At 35.8% G+C, this 16,239-nt stretch overlaps 1 protein-coding gene across 1 annotated transcript in view; it reads left to right on the top strand.

Annotated features, from left to right (window-relative positions):
- The window catches only part of LOC133178948 (hemicentin-1-like), a 62,076-nt gene that overhangs the window by 30,820 nt on the left and 15,017 nt on the right, over window positions 1-16,239 (top strand). The window contains exons 10-22 of the mRNA XM_061313599.1: window positions 1,509-1,808; window positions 2,724-3,026; window positions 3,646-3,945; window positions 4,151-4,462; window positions 6,923-7,222; window positions 9,282-9,581; window positions 10,890-11,201; window positions 11,671-11,970; window positions 12,223-12,531; window positions 13,050-13,349; window positions 14,051-14,353; window positions 14,512-14,814; window positions 15,528-15,830. Of these exons, the coding sequence (XP_061169583.1) occupies window positions 1,509-1,808; window positions 2,724-3,026; window positions 3,646-3,945; window positions 4,151-4,462; window positions 6,923-7,222; window positions 9,282-9,581; window positions 10,890-11,201; window positions 11,671-11,970; window positions 12,223-12,531; window positions 13,050-13,349; window positions 14,051-14,353; window positions 14,512-14,814; window positions 15,528-15,830 (3,945 nt within the window). The remainder of the gene's footprint in view (window positions 1-1,508; window positions 1,809-2,723; window positions 3,027-3,645; window positions 3,946-4,150; window positions 4,463-6,922; window positions 7,223-9,281; window positions 9,582-10,889; window positions 11,202-11,670; window positions 11,971-12,222; window positions 12,532-13,049; window positions 13,350-14,050; window positions 14,354-14,511; window positions 14,815-15,527; window positions 15,831-16,239) is intronic.

The following is a 16,239-nucleotide window of genomic DNA, read 5'->3' as shown; positions in this document are numbered from 1 at the left end:
ACATGTACTAGTATGCATGTTGTTGTCACTAGCATGTGTAGCAGTAGAACAGTGTTTGCTTAGCACTAATGTGTTTGATTTAGATTCACCGAGTAGTGGCTATATGTTACAAAGTATAGTGGTACCCAAAATCATGAATTACCAATTAAAAACTAGAAAATATTCAATATACATGTAGCATTATACTTGAAGTTTTCTGATGTAGGTTTCTCTAGTGTTTAGCATGTAGTTTTTTAGAAATATTTTGAATTAGTATAAAACCTGTGATTTTCTGAATGTCCCCTCTGCAGTGTTCCCCAGTCTGCCTACTCTTTACAAACTTCTAACTCGGTGACAATCTCCTGCACAATATCTATCAATTGTAGAGCTACACCAGTCAAATAGCACAGGGAAGCTAACTCTCCTAAGAGCCCTCAATGATAAAGTCTTCATCAAAATATAGTGGAAAGTCATTAGCCACTCCCAATGCTACCAAAAATAGTATACTGGACAGTGACAAAGGGATTTAAGCATTAAATGCAGTTGACATGGAAACCAGCCCAGATGTAAAATTTTGATGTGCTGGAAAAATCTTTAAGGAGTTGTCTTTTTTTCCAGACACTAGAAATAAAACAAAATAGACCCAATTGTATGGAGCACCTTTGTTTTAAACAAACTTTTTTCCCCTGCTTTTAAATGCTGAATGGATAATTAACCAATGGGTGCAATGCACTAAAATGAAACTAACACTACCACTTACACTGCTTATGTTTTTTACTTGCATGGCATTTTTGCTGTTTTCACCACAGGTTTGCCAAGTGTGAGAATTCCCCTAAGTTCTTACTCTGTCAATTTCGGTGACAGTGTAACAATTCCTTGCACCATAACCGCCAATCCAAGCGTGACCAGTGTGTTCTGGGAGCTTGTATCTCAGACTGGAATCCCTACCTCCATATCTCTCGTGGCTCCTAAATATTCAGGAGGAACAGTCTCTACTCCTGGCCTAACTATAGCAAACACAGAAACCACTGATCAGGGATTTTATCGTTGCTTGGCAACTAATTCTATTGGCACAAGCACCAGTGATTCTACCTTTTTAACAGTGGTTGGATGTGAGTGTTCATTAGTGGCTAGCTTAGATTTTGGAAGACTACATTCCAAATCTCAAGTATTTTCCTATCGCTTAGACTTCACTTTTATTAGTTTTTAGCTGCAGTTTGCTTTTCAGTTTGCTTTGCTTGTCACTTTTCAAGTAATGTATTTTGATTAGAAATTGCTTTCACAAAACTAGTTATAAGAAAATTGGCCTTTCTCTCTGATATATATAAAGTGAAATGAATGTATATATAGCAGTTTTACTGTGATTATAAATATGTTTTTTATCTGCTGAAATGTAAGAGATTTAACTATTCATCAAAATTCAACCTGACAATAATACTACATGTACTCGGTAGTATAAAGCAGGAATTTACCTAGAAATCAAAAGTTTTGAATATGTTCATTCATAGTACTTTTATTTATCTTTTCAGCTGTTCCCAGTGTTTCTGTGGCACAATCTATTTACAGTGTGATTACCAATGGAGACGTAACCATGACTTGTTCTGTGTCAGCCAATCCAGCAGCTACAATTACATGGATCTTCACAGCAAATTCTGGTGGAACAACAACAATCTCTTCATCATCATCTAAATACACCTACTCTTCTTCTACTACGTCCTCCTCACTGACGGTCAGGACGGCGAACAGCAATGACCAGGGAAGCTATGTCTGTTCAGCTTCCAATGCAGTGGGAACCAGACAAGCCACAGCTACACTGACTGTCACAGGAAGTAAGACATTAATTACATTATTTTGTAAAATGAGATATTTTGATTGACAGAAATGTTTTGATATGGCAGTATACCGGTAGATGTTTAATGTTTGAATGAAAGGACATGGTATGGTAATGTCTAAATTTAGCCCTCTTGTTTGACAAAAAATTAGAACAGTTAAAATTGTGAAAGTTTGTAAATAAAAAACTTAAATAATGCCTTGTTCGAAATTTGGGGATTGAGTCTGATTCAAATGTACACAAAATGGTGATAACTTAAAGATATAAAACAGATCACCAACACTTCATGAGAATGCAGCAGTTAATTTAAGTTATTGACCTGTTTCGACCAGAGGCAGTCGTCATCAGAACATCAAAAGTTTGATAAATTTAAACATCTTACATCTGACATCTGAGAATTTTATACACAATATGTATTGAATATTAGTGCATGAAATATGTACTTTTGGTAGGTAGGCTAGCTTGCACTCTATTTCTGAAAAAAAAATCATGAAAATATGAGAAAATTCAGAAAATGACAAAATTTGTGACCTATAAGTATGCTACCACTAACATTAATCTCATTTAGAAGCAGGTATGGTAACAGGTTTTTGATTACCAGTATGAATTATTGCATCATTTTAATAGACATCCCAAAGTAAGAGCAAAAAAAGGTCCTTGGTCTATCTTGTCCTTTCTTAGGGAGTAAACAGTTCATGAGTGAACTGTGCACATTTTTTTTATCTTTCTCATTGTACTTTTGATTTTCTGTACTACATGTACTTATATCTGTTTTTACTTTGCTTTGAATTTGGGGTGGGATTATTCTTGATAAAATAACATCAAAGATATGACTAGTACAGATATATACAATATTGTGTAGAAACCATACATTTCTATTAAAATTAAAAGCATGATTTTGATTTAATTTTAGGTTACCCCTCTGTAAACATGCAGTCCACATACTCAGTTATAACAGGAAGTAGTATAAATATGATATGCTCGGTGTCGGCCAATCCCGCCGTCACCTCCATTACATGGCAGTTCCAGTCAGCTTCCAGTAATTCCTTTGTTTCCATCTCATCTTCATCAAAATACGGCATCAGTGGTACCTCTGGAACTTCTTCTACTTTGACTGTGAGGAATTCAGCCAGTTCTGATCAAGGTGTATACAGGTGTCAGGCCACCAATCAAGTGGGAACCAGATCTGCCAACACAACACTCACTGTGTCAGGAAGTAAGTGGCTTGTTGAAGCTTCAGATTTAATATGCTTTTGATTGGTCTAAACTGCCTAACTTTTGCAGTCTTTTTCACATTTGTGAGTTTCATGGTTTAACCTGGTGGAATTTGGTTGAATTTAAGCATGCTTTCAATTAGTGAACTATTTTTGCAGTGTGTTTTAGAGGGATTGCAATTAAAAGGCTTTTCATGTGCTTTTTTCATGATGTAATTTTAATAACATAGTTTTGTAGTTGATTTTTTTCTTTTAAACTTTCAAGTGTTCCTTCAAAAATGTTTTCAAAAAATCAAAATCCATTTGACAATCCCAGCAGTCCCCCTTTTATCACTTTAATCTGTGTTAATTTGTAATTGATTTTCTTGCACATTGTTTTTAAAAAAATATAGATCATTTTTCATAATAGTTAATGATTGACACGTTTTGTTATTAGATTTTCCTAAAACAAACTTTTCCTTTACACTTTTTTTCTGTTATGCATGCTATTAGCAGCCAAGGCTATGTAGTCTTTCATTGACTCCCATGGTTTTGAGGAAACATTTTCTCCCATGACAAAGTTGATGTAAAAGGCCCACATCTCCCCTTTAGCATCACTGGACACCATTTTGTTTTCTCTAGGTTTGCCCTTGGTAAATATTCCCCAAAATTCATATAGTGTTGTAACTGGGCAGGATGCCGCAATCCCCTGCTCGGTATCTGCTAGCCCCACTGCATCAATTAGCTGGATCTTTATCTCAACTTCCCAGTCTCAGACACAAATTAGTGTCTCTACTACAAAGTACACGTTCAACCCATCTTCCACTGATGGTACTCTGATTGTGAGATCCACCACCAGCAGTGATTCAGGCACGTACCGGTGCCAGGCAACCAATAGTGTTGGGACATCATCAGATGTAGCAACTCTCTCAGTTACTGGAAGTGAGTTAAACTTTTAGTTTATAAGATTTCATTACAACTATAATTTTTTTAGATGAAAACAAAATCTAGATGAATGGCATAAATGAAACCAAAAAACATCTTAATCTGACAAGAATTCTGTTCTTAAATTCCATATGCATTTATGAAAACCACACCTGATTAACTCAGCAGTTGAGGTTACATACAAGTTTAATGATCCTTTAAGGTGCACCATCAGTCAGTTTTGGATCCCAGTCCTACACTGTGATCACAGGAAATAATGTACAACTGTCCTGTTTTGTGAGTGCCACTCCAGCAGCTAGTGGTATCTCTTGGACATTCCAGTCAGCCTCTGGGGGTGGGTCCCTCACCATCACCCCTTCAACTTCAGGATACAGCATTGTTACTTCATCCTCTCTGACACAATCCACATTAACAGTTCTGTCTGCCCAGAGCAATGATGGAGGTACATACACATGTACAGCCACCAATTCAGTGGGAACCAGATCAGCCAGTGTTTCTCTCTCCGTCTCTGGAAGTAAGTTACTTTTACTTTGACCCATTTAATATTGACTTATTTTACTCAGGGAATAGATGTTTCTTTCCGCAGTCGACTTAATTAGCTGATAAATACATGTGTATACCTTTTCATTTTTAAGTCTTTGAGAAAAAGTCTAGTACATGTATTTTCATTTTTTGTGTTCTTCAGAGAATTTGTTAGGGTTATTTACTTTTCACAGCAATAGAGATCTATTCAAATTCAAGATGGTTTCAAACAGAATTTGATTCAGCTAAGAAATGTGTTTTGAAGTATACTGTCAAAGAGCACATCAAGTTGTAGGCTGATTTATTAAGGTCTTCCGTCTTCACGGAAGACCTTATAGTGATTCTACTGTTTCTTATTATTATTATTATTCTTATTATTATTTTTTTGACTTTCTAATTTTGTGCACGCGATTTCTCGGAGACTATTGGGTGGATTGGCATGAAATTTGCAGGGAAAACGTGTCGTAGGCTGAATTTATTTTATCCGAGAGTAAATTCCATTAATCACATCCGGTGCCAAGTTATGGACCATTTCCTGATTTTAAAATGAAATTTTGTCCAGGGATAATCTCAAGAACGGCTAAAGATATCAATGTGAAACTTTTAGGAATTATAGATCATGATAAATTCTAGCCGGGACGTGACTTTTCGTTCGTCGTCGGTACTTCCGGTCGTTACTGGATGCGAATTTAAAAATTCGAATTTTCTAACTTTTTTGTTCTTCAATATTTTTCTTTTATATTAGTAGGGTTAATAGATGCCTTTCCAAAAAGGCTTAATATATAATTTGTTTAAAAATTGATAAATCCAAACTCTAGATATTCGCATTTTAAAATTTGAAGCGGGTCCAAAATGGCGGCTGTCTTCGCAAACTCCGACGAGCAGGTCGGCACTCGGAGATCCTCGGTTGGATCGTTCCTCGCACACTAACTTCGGACGTCAATGGTGTTATACCATGTTGCTGATACAGTCATGTGATCTTATATGAAATTCCTCCAAATGTTATACCTTTGAAGTTAGTTTCAAGCATGCCCAACACTATGTTTTGCTTTCAAAGACTACTTACATGATGCTGTGATCCAAGGAAGAATTAGACAAGAGAAAAAAATGTTTGAAGAACGTTATGCAAAGTAAAATAGAAAATGAGTTACAAGGCAGTTTCCGGCGGAGAAATGTAATCGATATGATGCATATTTCTCCACCAATCACTTCCGAGGTTTGTATGGAGCGTAGCGGAGTCAGTCGAGGATTGCCGATTGGCAGGTTGGAGTTTACGGAGACATCCGAGCGTCTTGTTGAACGAAACTACCATAAGGATCAATGAAATATGAATGAATTGTTGGATCTTTCAGGTTATGAAATGGATAATCTGTCATTGAAAACATAAATAATCTGACCTCCAAATGCAATAAAATGAGTAATTTGCACGGTACATACAATAATATATATGAGAATGGAGACCATTCAATAGAACATACATTTCAAAGAAAAGGCGCGAAGATTTACTCGTGACGTAATGTATCGTGACTCTTCGTTCATAGTAGAAAAATGTTTTGTTGTAGAAGTGCAGAAAAAGATTAGACGGATACGTTTGTATAAAATACAGGTAATATGGAATTGCATGGAATAAAAAAGTTGAATACACAAAGAATAAAGGAAGTAAACAGTATCATCAGTTCATCAGTAATAGATTATTTGTTATTGTTTAAACTCAAGTAACAAATTCCGATGTGAATCTGCTTGCACAAAATTTGGCTAGCTAGCTCTCATTTTATAATTCCGCATTATATAAAAAAACTTTTAACCTCCCTGACGCTCGTTACTTCAGACAATGATACAAAATAAACATTGATGATGGCTGGTAAAATTGCGCTGGTGTAGTGTCTTCCATATTGAATATCACGAAGGCGATCTGGGTTTAATCCCGAATTTGTTTGCTTAAATTTACGTTTTCAACTTTATAAATGATGTTGAGTGTTTTTTTTTTTTTTGTTTTGTTTTGTTTTTGTTAGAGATGATAGAACATGATTTCTAGATTGGCGAAGGGACCTTTTCATGCGTCGTCGTTAGTTCGGGTCGCTTCCGGAAGTGAATTTAAAAAATCAAATTTTTCAACTTCAATATTTTTCTGTATTATTTGTAGGGTTAAGAGAGCCTCCTTTCAAAATACTAAATATATAATTTGTTTTCGAATTGATAAATCCAAACTCTTGATATTTGTCAATTTCACTTTGAAGTGGGAGTTGAAATGGCGTAATGATTAGCACATTGGATTCTCACGCTGACGACCAGGGTTAAATCTCCAGAGTGTCACTTTTTCAGCTTGAATTTACATTTTTATTTTCAAAATCGGACGGAAGACCTCTCATTGCTCGCAATGAGTTTCTAGTTTATGTTTACTTTTTATGGTAAGCAGTTCATTTTAAACAATGATCTATTCTTGTCATTACAGGTCTACCATCAGTGAATATTCCTCAGAATTCTTACTCTGCAGTAACTGGGCAGGATGTCACTATTCCTTGCTCAGTATCTGCTAACCCCACTGCATCAATTACCTGGACATTTATCTCAACTTCCCAGTCTCAGACACAAATTAGCACCTCTACATCCAAGTACACATTCAACCCATCCTCTACAAATGGTAACCTAATTGTGAGATCCACCACCAGCACTGACTCCGGCACATATCGTTGCCAGGCAACCAATGCTGTTGGAACATCTTCAGATGTGGCCACCCTCTCTGTTACTGGAAGTGAGTGATAAAATTAATACAATCATTTATTGCTCCTCATCATTAAGGACAGAAAAACCAACTTTAAATTACTTGTGAGAAATACCAGTATTTGTCAATGAAACAGAAAATTCAGCACAATTCAAAAACAAGATTGGGTGATACACAAGTTTGATTCACTGTTTATACAGTGAACTTATAAAAGTTGTCATTTTAAAAAAAAAAATACTTTGTATGGAATCAGAAGTACAGAAAAATATCAAAGCAGCTTTTCACTGGATTTCCCTTCACATCATATCATATTCTTAGGCAAAGAAGCCCTTATGGTTGAATATTAATTTCGTTTACGTCCCAATGTTTGTCAATTTGAGAAGAGCAAGAAGCCTTGCTTAAGAGCATGGGAGATAGTTTAGCTGCTACAATTTCTGCATTGCACATACCATCTTGTATTGCTTGAACACAAAATGGAAATTCATACTACCTTTATTAATAAAACATTTACAGGATGTTCTTTCTGATATGTTGTATCTTGTTTTTCAACAGCATTTGGTTATTTTAAATTCTATAGTTATGTGGGCTCAAGCCGAAGGCTCAAGTGAGCTTTTCTGATCACATTTTGTCCGTCTGTCTGTCTGTCTGTCCGTCCATCCGTCCGTCTGTCTGTCTGTCTGTAAACTTTTCACATTTTTGACTTCTTCTCAAGAACCACGAGGCCAAATTCAACCAAACTTGCCACAAAGTATCCTTGGGTGAAAGGGATTCAAGTTTGTTCAAATGAAGGGCCACGGTCTCTTTCAAGGGGAGATAATTAGGAATTAGTGAAAAAATAATGGCATCATTTAAAAATCTTCTTCTCAAGAACCACTGGGCCAGGAAAGATGAAACTTATGTGGAAACATCCTCAGGTAGTGTAGATTCAAGTTTGTTCAAATCATGACCCCCGGGGGTAGGGTGGGGCCACAATGGGGGATCAAAGTTTTACATAGAAATATATAGGAGAATATCTTTAAAAATCTTTTTCTTAAGAACAGCAAAGCCATGATTGGTCATATTTATATGGAAGCATCCTCAGGTAGTGTAGATTCAAGTTTGTTCAAATCATGACCCCTGGGGGTAGGATGGGGCCACAATGGGGGATCCAAGTTTTACATAGAAATATATAGGAGAATATCTTTAAAAATCTTCTTCTTAAGAACAGCAAAGCCATGATTGGTCATATTTATATGGAAGCATCCTCAGGTAGTGTAGATTCAAGTTTGTACAAATCATGACCCCCGGGGGTAGAGTGGGCCACAATAAAGGATCAAAGTTTTACATAGAAATATATAGGAAAATATCTTTAAATATCTTCTTCTTAAGAACAGCTAAGCCATGATTGGTCATATTTATATGGAAGCATCCTCAGGTAGTGTAGATTCAAGTTTGTTCAAATCATGACCCCCGGAGGTAGGGTGGGACCACAATGGGTGATCAAATTTACAAAGGAATATATAGGAAAAAATCTTTTTCTCAAGAACAGAAAAGCCATGATTAGTCAAATTGATTATTGATATGGAGGCATCCTTGGGTAGTGTAGAATGAAATTTGTTTAAATGAGGGCCCCTGGGGGTAGGGTGGGGCCTCAATGGGGGATCAAATTTTTACAAATGAAAATATGGGAAAAAATCTTCTGCTCAAGAACAGCAAAGCCATTTGTTATATTGATATAAAAGCATCATCAGGTAGTTTAAAATTCAACCCCCCCAACCCCCCGGTAAACTTTTCAATACTGAACTGATTTTTGCTTTTTTTCCCTAGCCAATATGCTCAGGTGAGCGATGTGGCCCATGGGCCTCTTGTTATTTTCTGAGCTTATATGTTCATGGCAAATGTTAGTCTTAAAAAATTTAGTAAACTTTAAACTCTGAATCAGGAACAAATTTGAAGAAATGTTCTATTTCTTGCAAAGAGAACCTGACTATTGGATTTGGAAAATGGCTGTGAAAATTTTGCTATTAAAGGCTCATCAAGTTGCATGCTGTAGATGTTTTTCTAGGTGTGAAATAAATTTGAAACAATGATCTATTTTTGTCATTCACAGGTTTGCCATCAGTGAATATTCCTCAGAATTCTTACTCTGCAGTAACTGGGCAGGATGTCACTATTCCTTGCTCAGTATCTGCCAGCCCCACTGCAACAATATTCTGGACTTTTATCTCAACCTCTCAGTCTCAGACACAAATTAGCACCTCTACATCAAAGTACACATTCAACCCATCCTCTACAAATGGTAATCTAATTGTGCGATCAACCACCAGCAGTGACTCCGGCAGGTATCGTTGTGGGGCAACCAATGCTGTTGGAACAACATCAGATTCAGCCACACTCAGTGTCTCTGGCAGTGAGTAAAAAAAAATGTATTACATTGTTTGTAATAATACAGTCAAACCTGGATTAATCAACCTGTCAATGGAAATTCTAAAATAGTCACATATGACATGTAGTCTGTTAAATCAGGGAATCATATCGGAGCATGCAATTTTCAAAGCACATTGAATTCATAAATACCAAATAGTAATACTTTTACTTTTCCAAGTCCTTTAATCATTTTCTTTCTTCTTGATAAATAAAATATATTTAATAAATATTTGTAAACTCTGTTCTTATTCTCAAGTGACTATTTTTGAAAGAAAATCAAAAACAGGTTCCTTTTATTCATGCATGTTCACACATTTACAACAGTTTAAAGGATCAAAAATTACTGTGACAAGATCATGCTCGAAAAGAAACACCAAACTTTAATAATTAGGCCATTCCAAGTTTTTTCTCTGTTTAGCGTCCACCCATCTTTCAAAAACCTACCTACCTATTTGCAAAAAACACACAAATCAAAAAATAAAACACAGACTTATGGTCATAAAAATGATGTCATTCAAAGGATTTGATTTCATTAATCTATTTTTCTCGGAGAAAAAACTATTCTTCAGCAAAATCAAGGTATTCAGTGTTTACAATGTTCCTAATATGACATATTGTAGACAAATATCTTGAGAAATTGACAGAATTCAGTAATTTCGACCAGAATATTCAATTTCAGGACTCCTGATTTTGTTTGTTTTTTCTGATATGGGGTATCAAAAACCAAGGCGCACGCGGACGCTAAACATAGAAAAAACTTGGAATGGCCTTACAGAGAAAACTCAAGATCCTCTTTATGCACAAACACACACAAATTTTAAACTCATACCAAAAAAAAATTAAATTTAATCATCATTACTTTTGAAATTTTTCATTTATCAATTAGTTTTCATTGGAAAAAACCAAGTCACACACTGTGAAATATTCCATTAATGAGTATGTGTATGCAAGCATCTTTCTGCAAAGTGGGAGCAAGGGTAAAAAAACAAAAGTAAGCATTTGATTACTTTTATTATCAAAAGAAGGGTTGAAAGTAGCTAAATTCAGGGTGATAAACTATTTTGAGATGAAAAGTGATGGTATTTGTCAGGTTAGACAGGGAGTTGCTGAATGCAGATAGAATGTAATGAAAAGTTATTGGGAGGAAATTTAATGGTAGCATATGACAAGAAGTCACTAAATACAGGTGTTTGCTTTGACAGGTTTGACTGTAATTGATAAAAACCAACTTTAATGGCTAAAGAGAAATATCTCTGGAGTAAATATACAAGTCTTTGATTCACTCTCACAGGTGTACCATCAGTTAGTTTTGGATCCCAATCCTACACTGTGATCACAGGAAATAATGTACAGCTGTTGTGTTTTGTGAGTGCAACTCCAGCAGCTAGTGGTATTACTTGGACATTCCAGTCAGCCTCTGGGGGTGGGTCCCTCACCATCACCCCCTCAACTTCAGGATACAGCATTGTTACTTCATCCTCTCTGACACAATCCACATTAACAGTTCTGTCTGCCCAGAGCAATGATGGAGGTACATACACATGTACAGCCACCAATTCAGTGGGAACCAGATCAGCAAGTGTTTCTCTCTCTGTCTCTGGAAGTAAGTTATTTCTGGATTCTAGTTGCTTGTTCTTATTATTTTACTTAGGAAGTATTTTTCTGTATTGAGGATTGACTATCATGGACACATGCAGTGAAGTGAACTTTAATAATTACAGCATCTATTCAGGTATTTTAACAATGTATTTTGAGCTTTTGTTTAGTTTTGTACATACAGAACATTATTTCAAGTTCAGTCTAAATACATGTATGCATAATGAAACTTTCAATGGAAAAATTCAATAAATTTTTATAAAAATGGTAATCCCTCTGAAGATATTAAGATATATGCCACAATTGAATTATTCCGTAGACAATCTCATAGTATTACTTTAATGATCTGAATCGTTGCTGTCTGTAACTGAGTTCACTTCCCAGCAAATATCTTGTACCATAGCATTCTTCATTCAAGTATTTTTCTCATATTTCTCTGCTAACAGACTTGAATGTTTTATATTTGTCATTCACAGGTTTGCCATCAGTGAATATTCCTCAGAATTCTTACTCTGCAGTAACTGGGCAGGATGTCACTATTCCTTGCTCAGTATCTGCCAGCCCCACTGCAACAATATTCTGGACTTTTATCTCAACCTCTCAGTCTCAGACACAAATTAGCACCTCTACATCAAAGTACACATTCAACCCATCCTCTACAAATGGTAATCTAATTGTGCGATCAACCACCAGCAGTGACTCTGGCACATATCGTTGTGGGGCAACCAATGCTGTTGGAACAACATCAGATTCAGCTACACTCAGTGTCTCTGGCAGTGAGTTCTTTTCTCCTTTTTTAAAATTGTACATAAATGCCCATTATTAAACCAAAATGATAAGGAGACATTTAGAATGTTATACTAAAAGTGGTATTTTTACTGAATGAATGTTAATAAATTCTTTAAAAATGAAAAATATGAGCTAATCTGCCTATTTATAATGGATATGTTTATTCTATTTATAATGAAAGGACTTGCAATTAGAAAAGTGAAATTATCCAGATTTATGGTATTTTTGATTTTGTATAGGTCTGCCCACTGTAACAATCCCACAGACCACCTACAGTGCAGTCATTGGCTCAAACCAGCAGATTGTGTGTTTCGTGAATGCCAATCCCACAGCTAGCTCCATTGAGTGGACATTCCGCTCCTCCACATCAGGATCCACAATCACTATCACTTCCTCCACACCTGGTTACTCCATAGTTACACCATCCACATCACAATCCACATTGACGGTCCAAGCCGTAGACAATGGTGACGAGGGAACATACTCATGTAGAGCTACAAACCAAGTGGGACTGGGCTCAGATTCAGCATTTTTGGATGTAACTGGAAGTAAGTTTGTTATTTCTAGCTTTCACAGCTTTCAGTGGGGTCAAAGAAATACTGACCTTTTATGCTAACTGTTCAGCATGGCAAGTATATTTAGTAACATTATTAACATTACTGAGGCCCAAAGCTGAAACTGTAAAGAATTAAGTTGTCAAGATTCGTTTGTTGCATTCTCTTGAGAAAAATTGTCAAAAGTATTTTTTTTTTTTTTTTTTAAAAAAGAATGTTTGGCAGAAAGAGTAATATAATAGAATTTTTTAAGAGGTGTTTTTTTTTTTAAATTAATTTTTGTTTCTTTTGAGTGTTTTTTTTTTTTTATTTTGGCTTGAGAAATGAAATAAAGATGTATATTTCATTGTTCAATGTAATTTGTTCCAAATGTTTAAGAAATTTGGGCCTCAGCTTTTTAATAAGCTTGTTGCATTTACTAACAATTTGCAGTGAATGTGCTTGTAATGTTTTTTTGGCTTTTAGCTAATTTTATACTAGATAAGCCAGCACACAGAGTGCTTACTTTTCAGACCTTCCCACTGTCAATATTCAACAAAACACTTACACATCCATCTCTGGCCAAGATGTATCCATCTCCTGTGTTGTGTCAGCCAACCCTAGTGCCACCATCTCTTGGATATTTATTGCTACCAATAATGCCCAGACACAGATTACCACCTCCACAGCTGATTACTCAGTGACCACATCATCCACAGGAAGTAGCTTGGTGGTAAGGGCCACCAACAGTGGAGACTCAGGAACTTACCGTTGTACCGCCACTAACAGTATTGGAACTGCCTCAGACTCTGCTACACTTACTGTATCAGGAAGTAGGTTGATTTAATGTTACACATCAAAACCTTCTGTTTTCTACCAGTAATATAACCCATCCAAAAAGGGAGATTTTCTCTGTGGTGAGATTTTATCCATAAAGCTGTAACCTAACCATGAAATGATTTACAGGTCTGCCTACGGTTAATATTCCCAACAATTTGTACACTGCTGTACAGGGACAAGACGCCACCATACCCTGTTCAGTCTCCGCCAACCCAGCTGCCACTTCATTCTCCTGGACCTTCATCTCCTCCACAAGCTCCCAAACACAAATTACTCAGTCTACCTCCAAATACACTGTGTCTTCCTCCTCCACTGACAGGACCCTCATTGTCCGTGGCACCACCAGTGCTGATAGTGGGACATACAGGTGTAGTGCCACCAATGCTGAGGGAACCGCCTCAGATCAAGCAGCCCTCTCAGTGACTGGAAGTTAGTGGGAATATTTCTAACATTTGTAACATCCAAATTTGTGAATATAAACATACTTGATATACCAATATACTGTGTGCAATAATATTTAATATTAAAAGTTTAACATTAATGTAAGTGAGTTTGATCCTTAACTGCATGCTAAACTCCAATTTCTATATGTTTATTTTCATCTGAGGAAATAACATTCTAATTCTCTGTCAATATTGTATTTGTGTAGATAATTGGCATATTTAAATAATGCTGATATGTTTTTGTGATTTAGGTAGACCAGTGGTAGACATAACTCAGACTTCTTACACAGCCATAACAGGAAGTAATGTGGTGATACCATGCACTGTCTCAGCATCTCCTGCCGCTACTTCTGTCCAGTGGAAATTTACATCAGGAAGTGGGTCAGAGGTCACCATCAGTGCCTCCTCCTCCAAATACACACTGTCAAACTCCTTGAATTTCCCACAACTGACCATTCTGTCAGTTAGTTCAACTGATTCAGGAACCTATCAGTGTAGTGCTACTAACATAGTTGGCACAGCATCTGATACAGCTTCCCTATCCGTGACAGGCAGTAAGCCACAAAGATTTATTGCAGACTTTGCCATATTAAAGATTTTAATAAATAAATATCTTCTATATCTAACCTATTATAATAGACAAGTTATTGTAATATAAGAAGGATATTACTTCAAGTGAACCCCATTATACAATTACTTTCTTTTTTTTCAGGCAGACCAGTTGTTTCTATTTCCAGCAGCAATTACAATGTCGTAATAGGCAACTCTGTCACAATTCCCTGCACAATTACTGCTTCCCCAAGTGCAACATCGATTTCCTGGTTCTTCACCTCAAATTCTAATAATAGGATACAAATCACTACCTCTAGTGTTAAGTACACTGTATCTACTGGGGGTAGTTATTACAATCTCACTGTGAACTCGGCTGCCAGTTCAGATGCCGGAGTTTACGAGTGCAGAGCCACGAATGTCATAGACACAAGCACTGATTCTGCCCGTCTTACTGTCTCAGGAAGTGAGTTGAAATACAGCCAGAAGCTCTCGTTCTATACAAATATCTATACACTGCTCCACAGCAGTACTAATATAATAATGTCTACATCTCTTTCTTTGTTACTTGAGAGATTTATATATCGACCTCTTGCCTTCCACAAGCCCCTAAATCCCTAGTTATCTCCCTTAGTTTTAGTTTATCTATGTACAAAAATCTGTGTTATATGCATTAAAAAGACCTTTTGAATATTTTATTTATGTTTTTATTTAGATTTCTTATGTTGAACATGATGTAGTAATATTTCTTATGTATTATATTTACATCTAGGTGCTTTTGCTTTATAGCTTTGCTGCTATTGCTTTATGGTGTTTGTTTAAAGTTTGACATCATGCTATTAGTTTATAAATTTCATTATTAATCCAGTGATATCTATCTTTTAATGAATGACATTTTAGCATAATAATGATGTAGTATTAACTAGATTTATTAATATACAGTCTTTTAATACAATTAATTTTTACCAATAGTCACATAACACTGAAATAATTAAGCTGTTCTTTTCAATATATCATGTGGAATTTTTTTTTTAAAGTAATATTATGTATGAATAAAGTTCAAGAAATTGAACAGGATTATTTGAGTAAATTTCTGGTTTGAAGATAATTATCAATTTTGCTTCAAATATTTTTGACATCCTATTTTAAATTTTAGACAATTCTGAACTTTTATTCTAGGTATACCTGTTGTGTCTCTACCAACAACAAACTATCAAATTACCTATGGGCAGAATGTCACACTACGATGCTCAATATCTGCAACTCCAAATATCTCTTCTGTCCAATGGGAGAGGCTTGTAAATGGTGTATACCAAAGCATACCTACTCCGTCATCCAAGTATTATGGCAGCAGCATCACAGACTATGATCTGACAATTGTCAACCTTGTGTTCAACGATACAGGGGTGTACCGCTGCACAGCCACAAACCAGGTCGGGCGTGGAGTCAGTCCAAACACTGCTAGTTTGCAGGTGCTAGGGGGTAAGTCAAGTAGAAGTATAAGCAGTATGAAGGAAGAAGCCTTCTAGCTTCTGAATACAATTTTCTTACTTTTGGACATGGCAGATATCTTTCCACTCTCAGTACTACATTGTATTTTTGGAACTTTAATTAATGCATATCACTTTGCTTACACAATTTCTGAAATTGATTTCTGCTCTTCAATGAAAATACTTCTTTTTCATTAAAAGGAAACTTCTGCTGGTAGTACTTTTTGAAAAAATGATTAAAAAGTCAAAGTTTTTTTCAAGATTTTTTAAAAGATTGTATAGTTGAATAAATTTGATTGAATTTGGAGCTTTTCTCGATGTAATTTTCAGATTTTTTTTCCTACAGAAAAATTAACACGGGTGTACAAGTATATTATCAAATATTGCTAATTTTATCAATA

This window comes from Saccostrea echinata, unplaced genomic scaffold (assembly GCF_033153115.1).
Source record: "Saccostrea echinata isolate AGI-Se365-2 ecotype Australia unplaced genomic scaffold, CSIRO_AGI_Sech_v1 ptg000004l, whole genome shotgun sequence".
Lineage (NCBI taxonomy): Eukaryota > Metazoa > Mollusca > Bivalvia > Ostreida > Ostreidae > Saccostrea > Saccostrea echinata.
Note: the sequence above shows the minus strand (reverse complement) of the source record. Positions and strands in the feature narration are given on the sequence as shown.